The following is a 27178-nucleotide window of genomic DNA, read 5'->3' on the forward strand; positions in this document are numbered from 1 at the left end:
CTGTAAAACAAGCAGACAAGAACAACAACAGTTTTACACAGTGCATTGGTGCTTGGGTATGTGTGCTTTAGAATTACTGCACAGTAACCCTCAATGGGGCTCCAGAAAACTTGCAAGCACATCATTTCAACTGTTATTCTCAAAAGATTTCTGGGAATGCAGTCAGGTAAAGGCATTCATTACCAGAGTCCTAGGAAGGAGGAGTATCTGATAAGCTAGTTGGGTTTTTGCTGTACTGTCTTTTAATGCTTTTCAATGTTTTTGCTAGAACCTTGAGCTCTGGGCAGGCAGCAAATAAAACACTTCTATAAAAAATCTGTATGCCCAGGAAAACCTTCCAACTCAGGCCTTTTCTCACTCAGAAGATGCAAGCTGAAGCTCTGACCCAAATGGGACTGGGGCGGAGGGAATGGGAGAGGCTCTCCAAAGTTGTCCAAGTGGGACCAAGTTAAGAGGGGGGGCGGTGCCCAAATCTGTTAACGGCGTGGGTGGATTTAAGCTATACTGAACCAAGCAAAAGGCTTTGTTGGAAGTAACTGCAAGAGGAACCCCTCCGTTTACAGACGAGCAAACAGAAGAGAGAATAAGCTTTCTTTCTGAGGGAAGGGAGGCATTTCCAAGCTCATCCACCTACTTGATTGCCTTCCTTCCCCACCCATGCCTAGAGGGAGAGAGAGAGGGAGACTATCGAACACAGGCTGCTTCAGGCCGCTCTAGCCCTGGTCCCCAAAGGCCTGTATGACCTGGTATGAGGCTGTTACCTACCCGGATGGGTGGGACTTTGGGTTCCTCTTTGGTGGGCTGTGGCTTTTCTGGGTGAACACTTTCAATTGTGTTACGAAAGGACTGACGATCTTCAAGCCGGGGCTTCTTCTCGGGGAAGGAGGCGGAGGCAGCCTGCTCAAAGCACTTCCTCTTCTGCTCCTTGGACTCCAGGTCTTGGGGCTCCTGGGACAGGCTGGGGATTCTGCCCAACGCTGCGGCCGCCGGCAAGGCATCTTCTACCTTGCTCTGGATCTTGGTCGCCTCAGGTGAAATCTCCAATTTCGGAGACACCCGGCTCCTTTCACACAAGTCCACTTCCGGCTTCGCGTCCCTCGGACTGGGGGACTTCGGCTCCGGGGACGGTGCCTCTTTGGCCGTCGCCTCCACGTGCTCTGCCTCGCAGAGTTTGCTCAGGCTCTCCCGGGTTCTGCACCGGAGGGCGCGCTTCTTCAAGTGTGCGTCTCGCTGCCGGGTGACAGGGCCACGCTGCCCCCTTGGAGGTTCCTCTTGGGCGGCTGAGGCAGCCCTGGTCTCTCTGTTGACTGGCGCTGCTTTTTCTTGCTGAGGCACCTCAATAGTCAAGCCCAGCCTGTAGGTCAGGGACACAAGGCAGGAAGTGAAAGGAACCCCGAATTAGCTAATGGTATTACGGCTGATTCTACTGGAACTTGCCTGAGCCAGTAGCCAAGATCAACTGGGGCACCTCAGGATAAACTTAGGTTGTTGTACATTATAAAGCAATTCTGCCTTGAATTTCTACAGCATTTTTAAAAACTGCAAATTCTTGCTAGGTCAACCCATTTCCTTCATACTCATTTGCCAGAACTTTAATTGCCCTTGCAAATTAAAAGACCTAGGGTGATAGCCAACATTAGGAACTTCGGTCAATTAAATTAGATTATTCTATTCCATGTATGACTTGGCTGGATATCACCTGTAAAAATTCATTTTAAAAATCAAAGGTTGGAGGTAGAGAACTGTGGCCTCCCTTAAACCTCTGCAGGCCCCCTTGCAACACTACACTCCCCCCCCCAAGTGATGGAACAGAAACAGGTGAAGTTAGCTTGTGGTTTTGTTTTTTAAAGATATTCAATAAAAACACCCACTTACTTTTGCCCATAGTAGTCCTCAAAAAACCTCTCCTTCCACTGCTCTGTTTTCTTTTCCTTCTCCATTTCTTGTCTTATGCGAACCTGCATTTCATGAGTGAACTCCCCTGCAAAAAAGCCAACAATGAGAAGCTGGAAGGAGCAGGTGCTAGTATCCCAACTCAACAAATGTCGCATCCGGAAAGTGCATGGCAGGGTTAAGTCCAGGGCAGAAGAGACTATACTTTTGCGCTCTTGTCAGGTGAGCTGTAATGATCTCAGGGGCACTCTGCCTTGTTGCCAAAGGGACAGCATTAATTGGGGCAAAATCATTTTAAAAAACCGATCAATGTGGGGAAACTTTGCTGAATGCTTTACATGTTCTTTGAAATCTTACGTTAATTACATATGAACAACTTTTTCTTTAACTGACAGAGTTCTACTGTCTTAAAGGTGGAAACACAATGCTGCCATTCTGCTTTCGCAACAGATCTCCCCTTTTCCTCTCCCCTGCAGTCCCTCATGCATCTTCAAGATCTGCTCCAGAGGGTGCATGAGAAAAGGAGAGCAAGGGGAATAAGCCCCGTTGGATGCAGCTGAATGCTTCAGAGCAATAGGGGAGCCATGATCCAGGGAACCTTGGAGTTTCCCCCAGCATTTCAGGGGTTCCTCAATGAGGAAACAAGTATGGTGAACAAGGATCCCCTCAAACGCAGCTTGCTCACCACACAACTAATTGTCCCCTGCAATGTATAGCTACAGGACAGCCTGGGCAAGATCCGAAGCACCTGCTTAGTTTGCATGAGGACAACGTCCATGCCAAAGAGGGTGCCCTAGGTTAGAACAAAGCCCAGATTCATTTGCAACAAAGTGGCTCCATGGCAGACGCTCACAGGTTTCTTAGAATCCAAGTTGGTGCCAAAAGCTGTTATCTTTGAAAGGGAGATAAAAGGAAACCTAAAAGTATTTTGGCTGCCTTCTTCTTTAGAGATTTCTCCCTCCAGGGGTTCAGCAAGATGAGGATCTTTAATCTTTTAATACAGACTCACAGCTGAAAGGATCGTATATACCCTGCCGAATTTTCACTAAAGGTATACAGTGACCAAGTCGGCTAAAAATAAATTCATAAAAACAATTGCACGAGTCTCTGATTTTAGACTGGCTTTCTGGCCTAGGAGGTGGAAGTACAGTGGTACCCCGGTTTTCGAACGTAATCCATTCCAGAAGACAGTTTGACTTCCGAAACATTCGAAAACCGAGGCGCAAAGGGCGGTTGGCAAACTCAGTAGAGAAAAATGGGGGGGGGGGGGCTCAGCGGAGGCCATTCGACTTCCGAGGTGTGTTCGAAAATCGATACTTCCGGGTTTTCAGCGTTCGGAAACCGAAACGTTCGACTTCCGAGACATTCAAAAACTGAGGTACCACTGTAATTCTGAGCCATGCACGTCATTCAAAATACTTAAGAGCCAGATGGATGATCTGCCCTGAAAATACAGAAGTATCACCACCGATGCCTCATAATCCACCAGAAGCTTCCTACAGATTTTTTTTCAAGTCACCTTACACAACTGAGCAGAGCACGAGGCACCCAAGGCCTTGCACTCCAACAGGCTTTGTTGCTAAAGCAGACAGAATTAGATTTTACTGAATCTGTCTGCAAGGTGGAAGGTCAGCAAAGAAGATGGATGCTGACACTGGGAAAAAGTCGCCAATGTTTCTGTTAAGGTTGTTTGGAGCCTGTGCTCCTGCCACCTCATAAATCAAGAGGGGCAGAGTGACTTGCACCACCACAAAGCAGGATCCGGGGAGTTCAACTTTAAGTGTATTCTGTACTGCCTGGCCTCTACCGAAGCAGCCGCTCCACCCCAGGCACCTACCATCAGCCAGTCTCTCTCTCCAGCTCTGGGCTGCGTGGGTGAAGAACTCGTTATTCAGAGCGCTCCCACTAAGCCGCATCAGCCCATCCGTCCCGGCCTAAAAGGAAACAAGCCACAGCAGATGAGAAGCTTACACAAGTGTCGCAGAACAGAGGGGCAAGACGTGGCTGGTGGGGATCCGTACCTGCCTGTCCACTTCAGGGAGAAGGAGAAGCAGCTGCTGCTGGAAGTGCAGGGGCAAAACATTGAAGGTCCTGGAATTTATCAGCGCTCGCAGGTTTGTGTTGACGAGAATGGAGCCAGGCGTCTCAAAGTCTACATCATCGCCTCGGTTCCTCTTCATTTGTCCTGCAGTTTTCGAAGAGTCTCATAAAACCAGGAATATTTACACAGTCTACACGCAAGAGGCCCTGCCTGCAACCCGGTAGCTGTAGCCCTCCAAAACACAGAAGGCGCTTCCAAGCAGGTTTCCACAAATCAACACAGACAGCAGCAGAGGCTGATACAGGCAGCTTCAACAATTAGGTCTTTCAAAAGACCTTGGCATCACCTGAATGCCAAGCACAATGGAGCCACTTCGAAACCACTGAGGCTTTCTGCTTCAGGAGGAAAACAGCTGGAGCGTGTCTGGACAGATGTGTGGGTGTAGCAACTACCCCCAAGCAAAATGGCAGGCCCCCAAAGGAGAGAGAACTGGCCTGGGGCTGCTTGCTTCGGGCAGTGAACACCTCCCCAGCCCTATACTTCAGGGGCCAACAGGAGCATCCACCTCCAGCCATTTAAAAAACCACCACAGGAAAACACCATCAGCTCATGTGGTGGTGGTAGAAGAGACACAAACCAAGCATGCTTTACGAATGATTTTAATTGTCTGGACAGAGAAAAGTGAATAGCCTATCGCTATATCCCCAGTCAGAACATTTAAGATTCTATCAGAAACTTTAAATATAGTCCTGCACAAGTACAGTAACTGATTCTGTTCGTTCCTGCTCCTTGAGGATTTGTATAGAGTTTGTTTACTCACAGGAGTATTGAGGAAGGTTAAAATTATGCAATGCTCTATATTGTTAATTCCAAAAATCAGTTTAATGTACCAGCAAAACTACACATTAAAAGCCTGTAGAAATAAATGTGCTGGTCTAAGGTGATGGTACAAAAAGCAGGACTTCCAAGGCAGACCTGAATGCCTGGACTTGCCTATAAAAGCCCAGGGATCCTTCTGTTTGAAACAAGAAATCTAGATAGAGACAACAGACTACACCTACCACTTGTGGGTTTCCGGAATCCTCGGATCAGCTGTGGAGGGTCCCTGCTGATTTCTGTCCTGCTGCGTATAGCAGTGTTGCCGCTCAGGGCAGAGGAACTGCTGCTGCTGCTGCTCTCGCCACCAACTTGTCTCCCTGTGAACCCTGAAACCAGTGAGCAAGGAGTACCCCACGAGACAACGTTAAACACTCCCCACATTCCTCACTGGACCTTATTATTATTAAACACAACCTCTACCAAGGTAAGCAGCTATGGCTCGGATAGGTAAGGGTATGGTCAGGTGAGCAAATGCCACGCTACAGAGATCCAAATCTTGACATTACAGTACTCAGTTTGAACAATTTATTCCAGCTCCCATTATCTTGGTTTTTTGGGGGCGGTGGAGGCAGGAAGTGAGAATAAGCGCAGAAAGGGATAGGCAGCTGAACAGGAAAGGAGCAGCCCCACCCAGTCCCCTCTGGTTTCAAAGCCCCCTTTGCTCCTGTCATTATGCTTGGCAACAATTACTTCCCTTCCTGTCTGTCTTCAGCCTCTAAGCCTGCTGAGAGAGCTTCTCATTCCTTTCTTTTTATATAGTGTCTAGATGTAAGCACCACATAAATGATTAGGATGGTTTGATGATGGTAATATTGATGGTTTTTACACTGCAAATCACTCCAGTGATCCTTGGATGAAGGGTAGTATATAAATTTAATAAATAAAAAATATAATTATTTTAGAGTAGAAATGTCTCTAATTTATCCTTGCAACAATGCTATGAGGCGGATGAAGGTACAAGATTTTAATCTGCTAACAACTTTTTTGCCATCTCATTTTTGTGGATTTTTTGTATTTCGATATTCTTGCAAATTTAATAAAAATGATCTACTAAAAAACAACAACCCAAGAATGTTCCATGAACAAGGATCTGAACAAAGGCCACCCATGCTGAGGCCCTACAAGTATCTACAACTGCAGAGGCCGGGTGGTGGCTGCTGCAGCTATTGCTTTCTTCTCTTCTGTTAAAATAATAGTGTTAAATGAAGTCAGGGATGGAACTCAAAGCCTAGGAGACACTTTAAACCAATTTCCCAGTGAGCTGTATTCGGAACAAGGTACAATGTGTAGTAAAGAGCCCTAAAGGTAAAGGTAAAGGTAAAGGTACCCCTGCCCGTACAGGCCAGTCGTGTCCGACTCTAGGGTTGTGCACCCATCTCACTTAAGAGGCCGGGGGCCAGCGCTGTCTGGAGACACTTCCGGGTCACGTGGCCAGCGTGACGAAGCTGCAGCTGGCGAGCCGGCACCAGCGCAGCACACGGAAACGCCGTTTACCTTCCTGCTATAAAGCGGTCCCTATTTATCTACTTGCACTTAAGGGTGCTTTCGAACTGCTAGGTGGGCAGGAGCTGGGACCGAACGGCGGGAGCTCACCCCGCCGTGGGGATTCGAACCGCTGACCATGCGATCAGCAAGTCCTAGGCGCTGAGGTTTTACCCACAGCGCCACCTGCAAAGAGCCCTTAGCAGACCTAAAAAGTGCCAAAGAATCTCTGTTGCGCATGGCACTCGGAAGCTCTTGAGAGAGGCGCCAGATAGGGGTTTGGTACTGGAGGGCTCATGTAGATGTGCAAAGTCAATGGGGGTGGGGAGTTGGCTCACCTGAAGAAGTTTCCATATGAGCACCATTTACTTTCAGAGGAGTCAAAACTACACGGGGAAGCATCACTCCTGTCTTTTTCTTCTGTTTGCTTGCCTGTATTCCAGAAAAGACCAAAAGAAACACAGTGCTGGTGAGGAAGCATCAATTTAGGCTAAAGCAACAGGCTTGGCAATGACACCTCTCCTTTCCTTACTGGAGGTCCCCACCTCTTGGGGCTTCTCTAGCTCCAGAGTTCCTGCACTGAGCCGGGAAACAATCAGTCCATGTGTCCTGCAATATCTCCCTTCAACTCTTAAGATTCTAAGGCATATTCATAGCACAAATATCTGCAATATTCACTGAGGACAAGGCAAATGGCAAATTTATGTATTTAGAAAGGCAGGTTTATATTAAAGCCCTAAGGTAGTGTACCTGGGTAAACTAACTCAAAGTTGAATTCCCCAATCACAGTGACTCTGCTTCAATCCAAGACACAACTACATGGTTAATTGGTTAGTCCTCAAGCACATAAGCAGACAGATGAACATTCTGAAGAAGAAGTCACAGTGCAGACCGTACACAAACTGTGAACTTCCTATTGTGCTTCATTCCTAAAGAGCCAAGTGGCACTCCTTTTTGAAATATTATGGCCAAGTCAGTCAGCGGTGGGAGGGGAGGGATATACTTGGACGAATTGCCAAATCTACATAACTGGATTCCTTCAGCAAAAATCTGAACAGGTACCTACCTGGAGTAGGTGATTTATGTGGCCCTTCTATGCAGCAATTCTAGTCTGCCTGCCCAATCTTGCAAGGGCACTCTCCCTCCTTGTGAATCCCAACAACTGGTGTTCAGAAGTACTCTGCCTCCAATTGTGGAGGCAGAACTCAGCCATCGGGGAGAGCAGCCACTGAAGGAGAGACTTTTGCTGAAGAACTGCCACGGCGGGTCAACCTGTGCAGCTGCAGGTTTCTTCTTCTACTCCACCAGAGCTCTGGTGAGCCCTTCTTTTATTTTTACTTCTTCTTTTACTTAAAAGGTTTATATGCATTGCTATCCTTTCTGATGCATTCTGCTTTGCCCCACTGCCCACAAGCCCCCAGTCAAATGCCCCCATTCTACCTGTGAGGCTGCTCTATGGCTCTCCCGAACAGCAGGTACATTCTTGCTCTGAGGCTCAGTGGAACAAGAGGCGCTTGAGGAGGTTTCATCTAGAGATACTGAAAAGAAAAAAAATCATCCCATCAACATTGGTGCAAGAAACAAGCAGCTCAGGGTTGGCCAATTGTCTGCCCCTGACAGGGCTGCACTTCCTCTGAAGAAGAAAGTTCTGGATCCAGCTTCGTCACTGGAGACTCAGGTAGCCTGGGAGTGCCTTTTGCCAGATGAAGCTGGTACAGCAACTCTGGACATTCCTGGACGGAGACAGCTTGACCATGGTAATCCAGGCATTGGTGAATTCAAGCCTGGATTACAGCAAGGTGGGAATCTCCTTGTGCGGTTTGTGCAGAATGCTGCAGTATGATTGCTCACAGGAGTGAAACCCATGTCAGCATATTACTGTCAGTTTGCATTTTTTTGATACAGAAAGTATTGATCTGATGTGTAGAGATCTTTCCTATTCTAATTAATCCAAGAGGCTTCTGGAAGCTTCTCTGTGCGAAAGAAGCAAGCAGAAGGTTCAGGATGTTTGGGTTATTCCTTCAGAGAAACAGAGTACAGCTGGCTAAAACTGGTTCTCTCTTTCTGTCAATGTCATGCTGACTATAATAATAAGGCCAGAAGGAGCCTGGGTTTCACTCTTTTCTACCTCTTTTTCCTTCTGGTGTGGTGTTCTGTATATACTGCTAAGGTTTTAGTCTTCTTATAAGTTATTGTAAACTTAAGTCTGCTGCACCTGGATTTCTTATGGACAGGGCCAGTCCTGAATGTATTGGATTTGTGGCCATTATGCTCATTTGCTTTCAGTAGCAGTAAAGCTCTGCTGGATGAAATACTAATTGCCTCTGATCTATTTTTTTTGCGAATTCTGCAACGTGTTTAAGTTTTTACTCTGCTAACTATACGCTGGAGATCTGCACTGGCTGCCAATCTGTAAGTGGAACAATTCAAGGTGTTGCTATTGGTACATAAAACCCATAACAACTTGGGACTCGTTTACTTGAAGGTTCACCTTACCTCACATATGCCCACTCAACCACCTTGATCTGCAGAACTGACTTTTTACAAGTGCCACTCAGTCTCCACTTGAAAGGAATTATATTTCAAGCATGGCAGCAACTACAGCCTGGAACTTCCTGCCTACTGAAACCAGGCAGGATTTCCAAGTTGGTGAGGCTTATTTGACAACAGTGGAAAAACAGCCTTTAGTGTCATCGGCCCAGTCCTGTGGAACACTTTGCTGATATTCTGTTGTTGCCTTCTGTTGCCAACTTTTAAACGCTTGCTGAAAACTTTTCTCTTCTGCCAGGCCTAGGCAGCCAATTAAGAGTGATCTTCTTCTCTGGCAATCCCTTGTAGCTGAATAAGATTGTCTTCCGTGAACACAGTCTTAACGGCGAGTCCATAAGTGACTCTGGAGGCCAATTCTGGATCCACACATCCTTCCACAGTGGGGACATAGGTTTCCAGGCAGGAGTTGATCACGGTGAGGGTTTGCCGAACGTGCCTTCCTCTTAGCATGTTTCTCCCTTTCGTCCTGAGTTTGAGCGTCTTCAAAGTCCATGACACCTTTGGTAAAGGCTGTTCTCCAATTGGGGCACTCGCAGGCCAGTGTTTCCAAATTGTCAGTGTTTACACTACATTTTTAAAGATTTGCCTTGAGAGAGTCTTTTAACCTCTTTTGTTGACCACCAGCATTATGCTTTCCATTTTTAAGTTCAGAATAGTTGCTTTGGAAGACGATAATCAGGCATCTGAACATGACCAGTCCAACGAAGCTGACATTGAAGAATCGTTGCTTTGACAATGGTAATCTTTGCTTCTTCCAGTACACTGACATTAGTTTGCCTGTCTTCCCAAGTAATATGTAAAATTTTGGGGAAACACCGTTGATAGAAACTTTTGGGGAGTTGGAGATGGTGTTTATAAGTGGTCCATGTTTCACAAGTGTTCAGTAAGGTTGGTAGTACAATAGCTTTGTAAACGAGCTTTTTGGTTTCCCTGTGAATGTCTCGGTCCTCAAACACCCTGCACTTCAATCGGGAGAAAGCTGCATTCACAGAACTCAGGCAATGCTGGATTTCGGCACCCATGTTGGCCCTTGTGGAAAAATAACTGCCCAGGTAGGAAAAGTGATCAACATTTCCCAATATGTCATCAACATATTGGAAGTTATGGTAACCTTACTCTTTACACACACACACACCCAACAATGGTGTGTTGATATGTTTGTTTTTTATTTCTTTTTGCTTTTAACTTTTCATGATGTTATTGTCTGGTTTTATGATCTTATAAACTGTTGTAAACTGCTGTGATATACTTTTATGATGCAACAGTATATTAATATTTTTTAATAAATAAAATTTTAATAATAATGTTTTTGGCACCTGCCCCAAACCTCTTCACTTAGGCAAGCCCACTCAGACTAGGTAACTCTCAGGGTCCCTTCCAACTCTACAATTCTATCTGAAGCACACATCATTTTAGTTTATAACGTATATTTCAACTTGTGATGATTGTTTATATTTTGACATTTTGGGGTAAATGTTTTTAGCTTCTGATTTTTATCAGTAATTTTTTTGTAAACTGTTGAGAGGGCTATACAGATTCTGTTAACTAAATAAAAACTCGGCCAGGCAGGCGCTTACTGTCATTATCGCCGCTCACTGTGCTGGCTTCGTTGGAGCCACTGCTTTCGGCATCAGCAGCATCATCCAGCTCTTCTCCTTCACGGGCGGACAGGTTCCGGGACCACTGCACAGCATCTTTCTAGAAAGACCAATCAAAGCTCTGGTGAATTTTCCCTTACGAATCAAAGTGGAAAATCACAGGGATAATACTGAACCCAAGCGAACCCTGATGTCCAATACCTGGTTAATGGGTTAGCAAACACACTAATCTTGATCCGTCCACCTTGATTAAAAGTGCTGCTTTAAGCACTGGCTTTAGAAAAAACAATATGCTGTGTGTCAGGTCTTATGGCACTAATCCTCAAATGTTTAAAAATCATAAGAGTGCTATATAAACTGAATAGCAGGTTAGAATACAGTGGTGCCTCGCAAGACGAAATTAATTCGTTCCGTGAGTTTTTTCGTCTAGCGAATTTTTCGTCTTGCGAAGCACGAAATCCCATAGGAATGCATTGAAATTCAATTAATGCGTTCCTATGGTCAAAAAAAGTCCAAACAAAGCCAAATTTGGTACAACAAGAGTTTATTAAGTGCTCTTTAAAGTCACACATGCTGTAAAGAGCATTTCAAAAATTGAAGGAACAATAAATTAAGTTTCTAAACATGACAGAAAAATATTTAAAAATCAACAAAGTGTACAGTACATTTTCTAAGACTCTGGGGGACAACTCGAAGAAGGTTCCTCTTCCACTCTTTGCTTCTTGCTGAAGAACCCCCTCCTCAACTGTTCCCCCAGCCACCCACCACACAGAAATTCAAATCCAGATTTTTTTAAAAAAAACAGCAGTGGCCCAATGGTCACAGAAAATCATAAAAATGCAGGAAAAAACCACACAAGCTTCCAGAGTCTTGCAAACCCCTCCCCAACACAAAGTCCTTGAATTCCAAACACCCCAACCCAAAATCCAAAACCCCCCAAAAAAAGTTTTAAAAGTTTAAAAGAAGTTTTGGAAAAGCTTCAAAAATCACCAAAGTCTTCAAAAACCTCAAAAAAGGCTACCACACCACGTTCTACGAGTTGCTCCTCGAAGTCCAGTCGCAACTGTATTAACGGTGTTAAGAAAAAGGAAACAAACTTGCAAGACGTTTTCGTTTTTCGTCTTGCAAAGCAAGCCCATAGGGAAATTCGTCTTGCGAAGCAGCTCAAAAAACGGAAAACCCTTTCGTCTAGCGAGTTTTCCATCTTGCGAGGCATTCGTCTTGCGGGGCACCACTGTATGTAAGCAGGTTAGAATATGTAAGCTGAATAGCAGGTTAGCTTTGACTGTAAGCCCAGGTTGCAAGAAAGTCTAGATATCAGATTCTACCATGTGACAGGTGTTCATTCAATATTTGCCAGCTAGCTAAACCTTTGCCAAATCTCTGGTGTGGAGGAAGAGCAATCTGGTCTTACCTTGAGGGTGAAAAGACTGATGCGCCCAGGGAGTTTGTAGAAAAGCCCCTCACAGCTCCTTGAATTGGAGTGGAGCATGGCATTCAGGCAGGCCAGCGGGGATGTGCCACTGAAGGAAGGAAGGAAAAATGCAGCATTGGAAATGGCAGCTCAGACACACATTGCTTGATAATTAACAGGAAAGTTATGGAAACTCTGCTACTTCAGCCACCCCAACCCAGCACAGCAAGACACCCCAGTGTTGAAAAGAAACTTTCAGCCTGTCTGCAGGGCATAACATACTGTTTTCATCAAACTCCCTGATCAGAATAATCACTACTAAACCAAATAACTCTTGCACAGAGTTACTGTTTTTTATTTTGTGAAACACAAAGGTGTGCTATGCAATCTCAAGTTAAATTCTGGCCAAATAATTTTATATTGTCCAGTCAAAACCAATTTTACAATAAGGATTCTAAAATATTGTTTCAAACAGGAGATGGTGAAGGGCAGAAATATTTTTCCGCCTCGCTCCTCCCCAGTATATTTCCCAGTATATTCAGTTTCCAGTGGGAGAAGCATCCAAACTTTGCAACTGTGTGGTTTGGGCTTCTCCTTGAAGAAGCCACTGGCTATGCCTACATGCTGGGCTCCTGACTGAAAAGCCCAGGACACACCTTCTGTTTCACATGCTTTCGCATCACTGCAGACACAGTTGCATGTGGAGACAAGCAGAATCTAAACTGCCTTGAGTTCCGTCAGGGGAAAAGGTGGCGTCTAAATAAATAAATAAACTAAACTGTGTTATAACATGATCTTTTATTTCAGAATGCCAAAGGCAAGGAGGAGGTGCAAATATGCGTTTGCCGCTTTAGGAATATCAAATGTTGGGAAGGAATGATAAGACATAATGATGTTTAGCGATGCTGGATCCCAGCACAAAACTGCCTTGGCTTCGTGAACATGGTAACAATGGATGAAATGTTCTTCTTTGGGGCTCCTTTTACAGAGAAGCATTCACAGAAAATACAAAACACAGAAAGCAGAGCTCTTTAGGTGAAAAAGCAAATTGAAAAGATGTTACACCATCATCACTGTGCCCCCTCCCTTAAAGTGCTCTGTCAGATGCAGCTAATTTGAAAAGATGTCAAACCTCCAAAATAAAGAGCCAGTAAGATTATTTAAGCTGATAAAGAAGCACAACTTGTTATCATTTCTAATGAATTAACAGCACAGTTAGTTGTGATCTGTACCAGGGTGGCAAATAAATTGAAATGAAATGAAATCCAGGAGGAAACATTTTAAATTCCTGAGGACAATTTTTTGCAGAGGCCCCATCCTTATTTAGAAAGTAATTTACCTTCTGTAGACATGCAGTGATTCCATAGCAATGCCGGTGACATGTGGAGAGGAAATGATGTATCAAAAGAAAACAGAATGGAATTAACACAAAATATTCAAACTCCAGGTGGAAGATAAGCTATTTCAGACAAAAAAAAAAAAACAAAAAACAGTAACAAGGTATAGCCAGCTTGGGGCACTTTACTTCTGAAGTGCAAATAAAATTATTTATCTCATCTGCAAATAACTCTATACCTTATGCATCTGGAGACTATAGGTATATCTAATTAAGACTACACTTTCATTCCTGCATTTTGGCTCCGGTCTCAGCTAAAGGTATTGCAAAATGAAGGATTGTACTCATTTTCTGAAATGTCTTATAACTGAATCTCAGCCCAAAACACAGCGTCAGAGTGTACCAAACATACTATGGGCCAGATTCAACTAATCAGATGCACTAGCAGAAGCCAGTGAAACAAGTTCTGCTAGTGAAATGGGACTCCCACCCTGCCCTCCCACAAGATGAAAAGCTTGCACTGACTGAACAATTGTAATAGCACAGTGCTGAATTCCTCCCTCTCTCTGTAGTATATCTTTAACTCAACAATAAAATGCACATGGATAAATGTAGGGGCTCAGCTCTCTACCTAAACCGCTATGAGATCTTTTGATGAAGGGCAGTATATAAATGATGATGATGATGACGACGACAACAACAACAATAACAACAACAACAAGGTATCTGAAGAAGTGTGCATGCACACGAAAGCTCATACCAAGAACTAACTTAGTTGGTCTTTAAGGTGCTACTGGAAGGAGGTATCTGAAGAAGTGTGCATGCACACGAAAGCTCATACCAAGAACTAACTTAGTTGGTCTTTAAGGTGCTACTGGAAGGAATTTTTTTATTTTGACTATGGCAGACCAACACGGCTACCTATCTACTACAACAACAAGCTTGTTTGCTCTTGTCTTGGTAACACACTTTATACTCAGGAGGGAGGGGAGATAAATTTATTTATTTACATATTTAGAATCCATACATTTACAGAACTATTTCAAGGCCCAGTACAACATTTATTGATAAAAATCAATAAATACTGATTAACAAAGAAAACTCATGTTACAAAAGCCTGTCTAAACAATATAGTTTTAAAACAATGTCTGAATTAAGAGGTGGTTCCTAACGAACCTCTACTGGCAGGGAGTTCCACAGGGCGGGGCCTGCTCTCTAGTGACGGCCAGCCAAACCTCAGGGGCCATGTGGGGAGCCATCAGAGGATCTCAGCGATCAAGGTGGAACGTAAGAAATCAGACAGTCCATAACATACTTCAGGCCCAAGTTATTTAGGGCTTTGTGAATTAACACAAGTGCCTTGAACCTGGTCTAGTATCAAACCAGCAACCAGTGCTGCGCTTCCAGCAGCAGAGTAATGAGGCTGTTCCACAATCCCTTGGAAAAAGGCTCACATGGTGAAAAAGAGCAATGAGTGGGATTCCAGTGGTGTCCAAACTTTTTTCAAAGAGGGCCAGGCTGACCAAAGTTGTTGGCCTTCTTTTTAGGACTGAAGTTGTAGAGGGTTTTTTAGGTGTCGGATTAGGCTCCCAAAACAGACTTTGGACATGCCTGGATTATGCAGGGCTATTGGGTTATTGTTTTTGGTTTGATTTTATATGTGGTCTTGTTTGTGAACCGCCCTGAGAATTCCGAGTATAGGGCGGTGTATAAATTGAAAAAATAATAATAAAATAATTCTCTAACAGATCCAGGAAATCCACCTATTGAACCTAAAGTATGACATGAAACATTTTCAGACCAAATGCAGGTTTTTAAAGGCAAGGAAGAGGTGCACTAGAGGAAATAAAGAAGTCAACTTCATCCTACACCATACTTTTAACTTAAACACGAAGAACACTACCAACCTCATTTCCTTTAGGCCTTCTGTTTCTATGACCTGCAAAATCTGTTTTGGGGTCATGGGTCCATCAGAGTAGTTTTCCAGCACCTGAAAAGATAAATAAACAATTCAAGCTTAGCATGCAAACCCCAAGCCTAAGGCATTCAAACTGAAGATAAAGGGTTAGAGAATCTGGCCTAGCCTTTCTACAAAGCTATCGAACATGGATTTTTCAGGCCATAACAGTCCCAATGCAAGCCCATGCTGACTTAAAATGAAATGAGTCGCTTGGCAAGATTTCATCCAGTGCTGAAGGGCCAAGCTCAATGAGACAGGATTGCATCTGCGGACCTATTTTAAAAGCAGTCACTGGTGTGTGGGTGTACCATATTTTTCCATGTATAAGACGCCCCCTATTTTTGGGGACTACAAATTAAAAAAATAGGGGACGGATTGCCCAAAGTTGTTGAGAGTTGTTGCGTTTTTTTAAGAGGGATTGCCGAAAATCCCAAAGACAAACACAGACAATATCACACGTTGCTGAAGCCACCAATCATCTGCCCAGTCACCAACAGCACCTGCCAATAGCCCACCCAATTGCCGCGGTGGAAGCAAATCAACAACAGCCATTGCCGCGACCATCAATCACCTGTCCAATCGCAGACAGCAATCTGCTGCTCATGGCAGGAACCAATCACCCGTCCCCACACTGCACTATCCATGTATAAGACGACCCCCAATTTTTAACATAATTTTTTAAATATAAATTCCTCGTCTTGTACAGAAAAATATGGTATTTATTTAAGCAACTTACACACTGCTTAACTACAATAGTCTTTACAGTACAAAAAATAGATTTTTTAAAAATTATAGAACAAACTATAAAACAAAACATCAATTAAATGCCTGCCAGAATAAAAAAGTATTCAGTAGGCAGTGGAAGCTATTCTTATTAAAAATATATATAATTCATTACCCAATGTTCACCTTAAGGTCCCAGGGCAGGTTACACATTATTAAAAACAGTTTAAAGCAACTTGCAATTACAGAAATAAGGTGCATCCTTAAAATATAAACCTCAAGTGTCAAAACCAGAGTAAAGAGGCGTGTCTTCAGCATTTGCTGGAAGCCATATACTGAAGGTCCCGTACTCTGTGGGGAGGGAGTTATTCAACTTAAGCAGGGCCAAGGTGTTTGGAGGGGGTTGTTTATACCCCCCCCCCCCCGCTTCTTTTCCCAATATAAATTGCTTTCCTTCAAGATACTATTTGCCCTCCTGGACAGATCATCAATTCTGGCCCTAAAAATCACAGAGTTGCTAGTACACTGGATGAACAGGTGTATACCTCCCAGACTATGAAACTGTCAATGTCTCCTGGTGAAACAAGTGACTCCCCAACAGGCAACCACCATGACCATGAAAGGTTGCACTTTTATTTCAGTGCTGTTTTTCGAAAAATGTATACAATGTAAGAAGGCATATCATAGCTACAAGATACTGTGAAGGCAAGATTTTCAAAAGTATGTGGGATAATATCCAAACTTTGACAGCAGCAATGATAAGAGCCTCCAGCTCTGGCTTAAAAGATATAAGCTCTTCAGTTCAAGTTAGAAGTTGACTTCTAAAACTTTTCTTGAGAGATATTTGGCATTTCTCTGCATCTCTTTTCAAAGAAGCTGAAACAAACCTGTGCTGAGAAGGGGACCCCCTACTTTTGATCAAACACACTCTTCTTCCTGTATTTTATTTTTGTTTTTAAGTTGTAATCACTCATCTTGTTTTTATTATTGCTTGTAAGCCGCTCTGAGCCCGGCCTTGGCTGGGGAGGGCGGGGTATAAATAAAAAATTATTATTATTATTATTATTATTATAAAAGTATCATGTCAAATTATACAAACATGGTAATGGAAAAAGAGATGACCTCATGGATGTTCTGTAGGCTACTTCACATGTTATTGAAATAAATTCCATTGTGTAACCTAAAGCTCTTATTTCTGCCTATTGGTACTCTCAAAAATAGAGAGTGCCTAAATAAAGAGTTTGAGGCCCACAATTTTCACTTACAGTCTCACTAAAAGGACAAGTTGGAAACACTAATTGTTGTGTGCATGTGAGAACATAAAGAATGGAGTTCCTGCAAAGCTGTGCAGAGGAGTATCAGCTGCAGGCCATTTGAAGAGGTGAAACAGCATCAATGGGTCATCTCTGTTGGAAAGGAATGCAGGTCAGAAACCACCAGTGAATCTCCACCTCCACAAAAAGAAAGATCAACCTGAACCACACATCCTGCTGTCACGCAACCGAGAATCTGCCAACATGTCCGAGGAAAGGTAAAAGCAAATTATATCCATAGCCCTCAGCCCTGCATTTCTCAGTATGTGCTACTCCAAGAGCTGTGAATTATAAAGTTATAGACTAGGAAATGGAAACTGTGAAACACACACACCTAAAGTTAATAGAAGCTCCCAGGGAATCTAAACAAGTGATCTAAAAGAAGGTGCTAAGCCACAAGGCACTGAGGAAAGCCATTCTAATTCTGCACAAAGACAACTACTAACACAGACTTAAGTGATCCAGCCTCCTTAAAGGATAAAGAGTGACTCCAGGGCACTTTTCAGAAAGAGGTAGCCTTCATCAGTGAAAAAAGGAAGTAAGATCCTGGTGGAAGGGTTAAGCTCTGACATGGTAAGACACTTGGAAACCTTTGACACAAATCACACATAGAACATTAACGCAGAAAGAAATGTAGCCTGCAGCTGCACATCAATGGATCACATGAACCCGTTCTCTAACAGTTACATGTGAGATTAAGTAGAACTTGAGAATTCAAATTAAATATAAAGCATGTCATGCTGCAGGGCAAAAACAAAGAATGAACAAAAACACCAAGCTATAGAAGGATGTTCCTAAGGGGCACAATTTCGCCAGAAATTGTAATGATTGCTAGCTACCTCACCAGTATTACAAGTAGTGCACACAATACCTATGAGCATGTGAGTAAGTCTACTGGAAGTCATAAAAATCACAGGAAACCAGCCACAACTCTCTTGTGGATGCCTCAATGAAAATGAATGCTCAGCAAAAGGGCTTGGTAGATTGATCTCTAAAGTTTACTATAGCACACATCACATCTGAAAGGGTAAAACACTACAAAGGAAGAACGCAGTTGTTTAACAAATCACAAGAGTTCTGAGATTTCTATGAGATTTCCTCTCCTGATATCAGATTTTATTATTATTATTATTTATTGAATGTGTACACTGCCCTTCATCCGAAAATCACAGGGCAGTTCACAACATAAAAATACAAAATGAGAACACAAAATGCATAAAAACAAAACAAAATGTGAACCCCTTATCCCATAAACAAATGGCATATAAATAAGAAACAACCCCCCTGTTGGCTTTTTAGACCACATGTTATCTTCACAAAGAACTTTCTAAAGCAGTTCTTTGATCACTGTGCAAGGGAAATAACTTAAAAACAGGGTAGAGCCGGAAGTACTGCCTGAAAATATTTTCAGTTTATGATGATCCAAACACCAGGGGATCCTGGGCTGCAGCTCCTCCAGATAGTTTGCTACCAAGATTAGCAGTTTGACTTTGGCATGTGTTGAGTATCATTCCAACTGTGTGTATTTAAAATACTTTTCTTAGAAGCTGCGTGGATAGAATGTATAAGGCAGCCAGGGGAAACGAAGAAGACGTTTCAAAAACTATGAGGAGGTATGTACAAAAAACATAGGTCTTATACAAAGATCTGTTTTGAATGGGTTTGCAGTTGGCTTGAAAGCAACCCACAAACAAGGTGTGGGGCAGAAAGCCTTTAAGCAGATTATCTAACCTGAGGTTGAGCCAGCAACAAACCAGAAATAGAAAGGTAATGATGCTCCATACATATTAAGAAGACGCCAGACAAAAAGGAGCAAAAGCAATACTGGTCTGATAAGCAAGTTCACTCACAGAGCAAGGGAAAGCAAAGTCTTCTCACAAGAAGATTGCTGCTGTGACATTAAGAGGACTACAAGGCATGGGCAAGATGAGCAAGGGGGCTGAGGTGCACATAGGGACTTATCATCCATTCAATCTCAGTATTTTCAAGGTCAAGGCGGGTGACTATATTCCCGGCAACCTTGCCCCTGTCCTCTTGGTGTCACCTGATAGCTTTATTTGCATGCTGCTGGCATTAGACAGTGGTTAAGCAGCAACATATGCCAGGTGTCTAAGCAAAGCGTTTGACCCACAAAGATGAGAATCAGTGTATAAAATACAGATGGAAGAATCTAAGCAAAGAAGGCTGCCTTGATGCTCAGTATCACTCTCCACCTGAACAGGAGGACAAACAGTAAGGAACTCTACCCGCTCAAACTCTAGAAGCCTGACAGAGATGCTGAAATTCCTAGTCATATCAGTAGCTCAGTCAAATACAACCATTAAGCAATTTTCATTTACTTCTAGGAATTTTTATGTATGTGGGGGGTGGGGGGGCATATACCACCACTTGGTAGCCAAGCCCAAAACCAAAAGTCTCTTTGGATGCATTTTGGCTTGCCTACTAGAACTTGCCTACTGCTGACAATCGCCATGAGGTATTTAATAATATCATCATTTATCAGTTTTAGACCCTTAAGTAGTAGCAGTTGCCAGAACATGCTGCGTTCACCTCTGCGTAGTTCCTTCGTTATTTCAGCTAGCGTGATATAATTTTCAACTCTTTTTCTAACGATCCCTAGCACAGAATTTGCCCTTTCTGCAGTTACCACACACTAGGTTAACATCTTCATCAAGCTGAACAATTACCAGCCAATGCTGAGGATGCTAAACTATTTTAGCAAGTGAAGTACAGAACTAAGAAACAGTAGCTGTTCTAGAATAAGAGTTGGGTGCCCAGTGGAAAGTTGAACCCAGGCCTCCCCAGTGCAAATTCTATCGACTCTCCACTATATCATGCATGGTAGTAGTAAAAAGAACTCACTGAAGATCTTCAGTGGCAGGCATATATATTCTTATAAGAAAAGTAGAAGTCTAAAAACGTTAGCAGAGTTTCAGAGCTGGACAAAAATTTTGGTTGCCATCATCACTGTGTGTCCCCCCCCCCCTTCCAATCACTCTGTTAGCTCATTTGTCCAAAGCATCATGAGAGTCTCCAGCTAATGCCTGGAATTGCCCAATGCAAGGACTAAAGCAAGAGGTACTCATTTTGAACAAGCATGGGGGGAAGTCAGTAATACTCCCACTGCTTTTCCTGCAAAAACTGGTATAAAGTAAGAGGCAAAAGCACCCCTCAAGTTCTTCCACATGCCAAAGGATGTTGGAAGGGGACCCCACAATCTCTTGTGCTTGATACAAAAGGAGACAAGATCTCACTTTATACTGGGCATCCATGGAAACATCAGGTAGCAGTTTCCAGAATTAAGTGCATGGCTGCCACTGGCATTTTTGTGGCCCCTGTAGACAGAATAAGCATCACTGTATGAATACTCTTACACTAAATACAGTGGTACCATAGGTTAAGAACTTAATTCGTTCTGGAGATCCGTTCTTAACCTGAAACTGTTATTAACCTGAGGTACCACTTTAGCTAATGGGGCCTCCCGCTGCCGGAGCCGTGCGATTTCTGTTCTCATCCTGAAGCAAAGTTCTTAACCCGAGGTACTCTTTCTGGGTTAGCAGAGTCTGTAACCTGAAGCATCTGTAACCTGAGGTACCACTGTACTAAACTTGAACACAGCTAAACAAGTACAGTAGTACCTTGGAAGTCGAACGGAATCCGTTCCAGAAGTCCATTCAACTTCCAAAATGTTTGGAAACCAAAATGCGGCTTCTGATTGGCTGCAGGAAGCTCCTGCAGCCAATGGGAAGCCGCGGAAGCCCCGTCAGATGTTCAGCTTCCAAAAATAGTTCGCAAACCGGAACAGTCACTTCCGCGCTTGTGGCATTCAGGAGCCAAAACGTTCGAGAACTAAGCTGTTCAAAAACCAAAGTACGACTGTACATACTTCTGTACTAGACAGTTGAGCAGTGGACGAATACTGTCCACGGAAGGAAACCACCAACTAAAATTGAAAAGTTTCATCCTCAGTCAATAATATAGAAGACAGATCATCCAGACTACAGCCACATACAACTTGCCCTACTCAACGTAATTTTTTTTAAGTAGAAGGGAAACATTAATTCCTGAACCCAGCCTCTGAAAACAGCACAGAAAAAGCAGATAGTTACATGATCCAACCTGCAAGTAACTGAGCATGGTGTATGCCAGGGGTCGGCAACCTAAGGCCCATGAGCCACAAGTGGCCCACGGGGGTCGTTTAACTGGCCCACGAGCTGCCCCCCAACCAAGCCACCCGCTCAGCGAGTCCCCGCACGCTGCACTAAACTGGTGCAGTGCGGCACAGGGACTTGCTTCCGCGGCGCCTGAAATCGCATCTGCGCATGTGCTGACGCCGAAAAACATGTCTGCGCAGACAACAACGACGGAAATCGTGGGCAGGCGCACTCACACACACGTGTGATCCAGCCCACAGAGGGATCTCCGCTGGAGTGAACTGGCCCAGGTGAGGTAAACCTTGCAGACCCCTGGTGTATGCAATGTCAGTGCTCATCTCTAGTTTGGAGTGGAGGAGGGAAGTGTTATCAGACTTTTGATAAAAGGTTTTACACGCCCACCTGAGGAATTTGTCCCCTAAATAGATACAATTATGCTTCAGTTCTGCATATCCCCTCCTCCACACCTCTTTTTCTATTACTGGGAGTGGAGAATGGATGGGCTTTGTTATTTTTAAAGTGCAAACTAAAAAGAAGAAAGGACATGCCTCCATTTAAGATTTCACAATTCACATGCAGGGAGAAGCGGGTTTTTTTGCAACTGTAACCACACAGTAAATTCCTGAAACATTCCTCAGAATGCAAATCAGTTTGATCTCAGGAAGTGCTGGAAAACACTAAAGCAGAGAAGCTTCATATTCTTGGGAGCAAAATCCAATGCATTTTTAGTTGGAAGAACTCCCATCATGTGCCATTGGGGTTAAGTCCAGGTCTATACCACTGCAGTCTTACGGACTGTACTACACATGCCTAGTCAAAAGTCAGTCCTAGGTAAGTAAGTGTAATACTGAAGGTATCAAAAACATGGCTCCGCTCCAGAGGTGAAAGGTTGCTAATTTATCTACTTCTAATGACACCACAAAATTGTTTCCTTAAGCCTCTAACAAAGCAAGCCAGAAATTCTGCCCATACCTAGAGGCGATATATTTTAGTAATATTGAGAAATTTAATCAGCATCTACTAACTGCTGGCAGCTTTCTCAGGAAGAACGCCTACTTCTTACCATAAATGGGAACACACATGCATTCGCCTCTAAGAGCCTACACTTCTCCCTCTCTCAACCATTAATGAAAACCTTTGTATCTCCCTCACACCTGCATGAACACCCCTCACAGCGAACAAGAAAATGGAATTAAAAAGTCACTTTCTTCTGGAAAATAACTCCTTCTGTGGGCCTTTAAAACCCTTGTTAAAAATTTATCCCTGCGCAAAAGAGGACAGGAGGCTTCCTCTATTTTTTAAAGAAAGTTTCTCCTTTGTAAAAAGGACAGTGAAAATTACCTCAACTAACCATAATGTATGATGAGCCAGGCAGTCTACATCAATACAGTTCTTATGGAAGGAGAACGAGAATAAATGGTAAATCTAGTCTCACAGGATTTCCTTTCATAAAAGGGGGAAACACAATTCTGCTTTAAGAAGCAGTCCTTCCCAATTGGACATGAGAATATGATTCCCAGCTTCTACCCAGACATAGCACTAGGCAGCAATGAACCAATGCTCTATAGTGGCCCATTCTTTCACTTTCTTCCATAGCACCTCCTTGTTTCAGCCAATGGGAAACTTAAGAATGTGAGAACATCCAGAGCAGGAGAAACAATTTCCATGGGATGCCTTCCTGCCTCAGACGTTGCAGCAACTTGTCACTGTGGAATCTTATGTGGAAATGACAACAGCAGGCAAAAGTCTTCTCCCTTTGCTGCAAGGCTTAAAATGTGGAAACAGATGTCCCCGTGTCATTCTGAAGATGAGAACCAGTGGGCACACAAACTTTCCCAGGCTTTATTGAGTTTTCTTTTTAAAAATGTATTAAACAGATGTAAGAGATTCCCAAGTCCTGCCTCAACTCTGCAATGTGTGTACCAATTACTACTACATAGGAGAAACTTTTCTCTTTACACATATTGTGGGGAGGAGATAGTGCCACTGCCTCTAGAGCAGGGGTTGGCAATGTGCGGCCCACAAAGACCATTTTACCGACCCATGAGCCGCCCCCGAACCAAGCCACCCGCTCGGTGAGCCCCCTGCACGCTGTGCTAAACAGCACAGTGACTCTCCGAGCAGCACCGGAAATCGCGTCTGCGCATGTGCAGATACTGGAAATCACATCTTGGCACGTCCAGACGCTGAAAATCACTTGTGCACAGGAGTGATTTTTGACGTCTGGGCATGAGCAGAAGCGATTTCTTGTGCCACGGACATGCACAGATGCAATTTCTGGCATCACACTGTGCCAGTCCGTCCTACGGACGATCTCCATGGGAGTGATCCGGCCCATGGCCGGTAAACCTTGCTGACCCCTGCTCTAGAGTCCTAGATAAACATGGGAGTAGCATTTTAGCTTCTCTTTCCATCACATGTATGTCACAGGTAGAGGTATGTCTAATGAAGTGAGAAATAACCTCCATCTAGAAAGACACCTGGCATTCTTTGAGTTTGCTCTGCCCAGCAAGTCAATATACAATACAGTAACAGTGTTATCATGGTACTAAAAGTCCCTACCATAGTCAGGCAACACAGATATACAGTAGTACCTCTGGTTACGTACTTAATTCGTTCCGGAGGTCCGTTCTTAACCTGAAACTGTTCTTAACCTGAAGCTCCACTTTAGCTAATGAGGCCTCCCGCTGCTGCCGCACTATTTCTGTTCTCATCCTGAAGCAAAGTTCTTAACCCAAGGTACTATTTCTGGGTTAGCGGAGTCTGTTACCTGAAACATACCGTATTTTTCGCCCCATAGGACACACCTGGTTTTTTTGGGGGGGGGAATAAAGCAAAAAAAAAATATTTCCCCCTCAGGCGCTTGTGGGGCCGGCAGCGGGGAGAAGCGCTCTTCTCCTCGCCGCCAGCCTTCAGACCAGGTCCGGGGACAGCGGGATGGCGCGCTGCACCTCCCCGCTGTCCCCAGAGCTTGTGGGGCCGGCAGCGGGGAGAAGCGCTCTTGTCCCCGCCGCCAGCCTTCAGACCAGGTCTGGGGACAGCGGGATGGCGCGCTGCACCTCCCCGCTGTCCCCCGAGCTTGCGGGGCTGGCAGCAGGGAGAAGCACGCGTCTCCCCGCCTTTAGCCTCCAAACCACATTGGGAGACAGCAGGATGGCGGCGTTCCACCTCCCCGCTGTCCCCCGAGCTTGTGGGTCTGGCGCTGGGGCTCTCCTGAAGCCTGGAGAGTGAGAGGGGTCGGTGCGCACCGACCCTTCTCGCTCTCCAGGGTTCAGCGAAAGCCTGCATTCGCCCCATAGGACGCACACACATTTCCCCTTCATTTTTGGAGGGGAAAAAGTGCGTCCTATAGGGCGAAAAATACGGTATGTAACCTGAAGCGTATGTAACCCGAGGTACCACTGTATCTGACATGCTTATGCCAACATGAATGAACTTAAAAAGAGATGACTCTTTACTTACACATAAGACAAGTATATATCAGGAAAACAGAGGTGACTAACTCTGAGCTTGGAAATTCATTTTCATACCCTGAACCAGAAGCAATCTTTCCAAAAAAAGTTTATTCTACCACATTTTATCTTGCCTCTAATGTGGAAAGAACTGTGCAACCATATACTATGCTACAGACAATTTCTGTGTAACTCATTCCAAGCCCCATGACATAAGTATAAATTATAGGACAAGCTCTCAAATTTCTTGCATCCTGAGGGAGTGCTCTATGGAGAATGAATGAAGTATAAATCCCTGTTGCATTGAAAAATTTCTAAATACACAAAATGGAATTCCAGTCCAATGCTTCATTATTTCCTGACGGGCTCCTCTCTTCCCATTATAGGATCCTTATTGCAAAGCTGGTGTGCTGCAGTAGGTATGAGGTTGAGCTACAAATATGCAAGTGCTTGGGTTTGAATCTCAAGTGTGCAATGAACTTAAAAGTTGGCCTCAGACACACATGTCTATCTCAGCCTTAAACCTGTCCATCTGGGGAAAACACTAACTTACATTATAGGCATATGAATCATTTTGAACATTTGAAAGCATTATACAAATGTGAAGAATATTATTGTAAAATCACTCAGTCTTGTGACTCATTTCATCAGTTAGCCACAAGGCGGCTGTATCATAATGATTTCAATCCTAACCCCACTTACATTAGAGTAAGTCCTACTGAATTCAATGGGGCTTAATTCTGAGTAGACATGGCTGTGATTGTGTTGTAACATGGCTACCCCTCTAAATATTATTACAGTGGTACCTTGGTTTTTGAACGTAATCTGTTCCGGAAGACTGTTTGAGTTCTGAAGTGTTCAAAAACAAAAAACTCAATACGGAAGCCTCAATACGGAAGCCGCGTGGCATGTTCGACTTCCGAGGCGTGTTCAAAAACCAAAGCATTCACTTCCATGTTTACAGCATTCAAAAAGTGAAATGTTTGTCAACAGCTATGTTTGAAAACCAAGGTAACCACTGTATTGTTTCTCCCTATTCTAGGGAGACTGAAGCTATTGTCATTTGTTTGTAGATGAACTTGTGTATTACTAGCACAGCCTTCACAGAACCTACACACAAACATAAATGTGATGTTAGCACCTTGGACATGTGACCACATTTGGAATATTGTGTATAGTAATTTCACTTCAGAAGGAAGCAGTAAAAATGACTGGGGTCTGCAGCAGCTCTCCTATGAGAAAAGGTTCCATCATTTGGGACTTTTTAGTTTGGATAAAAGTCAAGTAGGGGCATTTCAGAAGTTTATAAAAAGGTTTTACCCCTCTCTCATAACACTAGAATCTGTGGCAATCCAATGAAGCTGAAAAGGTCAAGAGAAAAGAAAGTTCTTCTTCACAGAACTATGACACTTCTTACCAAAGCATGATGGCCACCAGCCTCGATGGCTTTAATGGTGGATTATAAAAATTCAAGGAACACAAGGATATCTATAGCTGCTATGCAGGACCGTTATGTTATTCTTCCACTGTCAGATGCAGCATGCCTCTCAATACCAGCTGTTAAGAATTACATCCAGGAGAGCAGAGATGCATTCTGGTTCTCCTTGCAGACTTACTGCCAAGGGGTCTGGCTGGCCACTGTGAGAACAGGATGGTGGGCTAGACAAATCTTTGGCCTGATCCAGCAGCCGGGCTCTTCTGGCGTCCTTATGACAGAGATTCTGCATCAGGGGAATGGGGGAGGACCTCCGAGTGCTGTTGAACTCCCACCTCCAATATGGTCAGGGGATGATGGGAGTTGTAGTCCAGCATCACCTGGAGGGCTTTACACGTTTCCCACCTCCACTTTGTTTATCCTGTGCAGGGCCTAAGACCAAATTGGGGGGAATTTCAAGTTTTGACCCTCCTGCGTGGCTTTACCCTCCTTGGGGTGCTTCTATGACACCCCACGGGGGTCACCCGGGAGAGTGGAGGGGAAGGAGTTGTGCCCCCGTAGCTCTCCCACCTGGAGAAGGCGAGGAGTTCTCCTATGGGGAAGCAGCTCCTCCCTCCCCGCCCCACACAGTGACAAAGGGAGCGGCAAGGAAGAGCCCTTCGCCCCATAGACCCCCCCCCAATGCACACACAAAAAGAAATAAAAACCCCACTCGAGGGGCTTATTCTTCCTTCCATCCCCTCCCCCACTTTCTCACCAGGCGGGCGGCCTCGGCCCACGTGCGCTCCTTCTTCCTCCTCTGCTTCATCTCCTTCATCTTCCTCCGAGGGGGAAAACAAGCGAGGGGCGCTCCCGGCAGGCGCGCGCGCACGCGCGAGGAGGTCGGAGGGGGGGGCGGCGGAGGACAACAGCGGCCGCGGGAGGGGGGGCAGAGAGCGGGAGCGAGCA

General features: G+C 44.3%; 1 protein-coding gene across 2 annotated transcripts in view; it reads right to left on the reverse strand.

Annotated features, from left to right (window-relative positions):
• ASXL1 (ASXL transcriptional regulator 1) overlaps positions 1-27123 on the reverse strand; it is a 31538-nt gene extending 4415 nt beyond the window's left edge. The window contains exons 1-11 of one of the 2 annotated variants that reach the window (XM_081195996.1): positions 26988-27123; positions 15101-15183; positions 11858-11966; positions 10423-10543; positions 7736-7833; positions 6634-6727; positions 4996-5130; positions 3915-4078; positions 3731-3827; positions 1876-1981; positions 766-1354 (exon numbers count right to left, since the gene is read on the reverse strand). In XM_081195996.1, coding sequence (XP_081052122.1) covers positions 766-1354; positions 1876-1981; positions 3731-3827; positions 3915-4078; positions 4996-5130; positions 6634-6727; positions 7736-7833; positions 10423-10543; positions 11858-11966; positions 15101-15183; positions 26988-27047 — 1656 coding nt within the window. In that variant the 5' untranslated portion in view covers positions 27048-27123. Of the gene's footprint in view, positions 1-765; positions 1355-1875; positions 1982-3730; positions 3828-3914; positions 4079-4995; positions 5140-6633; positions 6728-7735; positions 7834-10422; positions 10544-11857; positions 11967-15100; positions 15184-26987 lie in introns of both variants that reach the window. The other variant, XM_081195995.1, reaches the window with a different exon arrangement.
• Positions 27124-27178: the final 55 nt, after the last annotated feature.

The sequence above is a fragment of the Podarcis bocagei genome (assembly GCF_964188305.1).
Source record: "Podarcis bocagei genome assembly, chromosome: 5".
Lineage (NCBI taxonomy): Eukaryota > Metazoa > Chordata > Lepidosauria > Squamata > Lacertidae > Podarcis > Podarcis bocagei.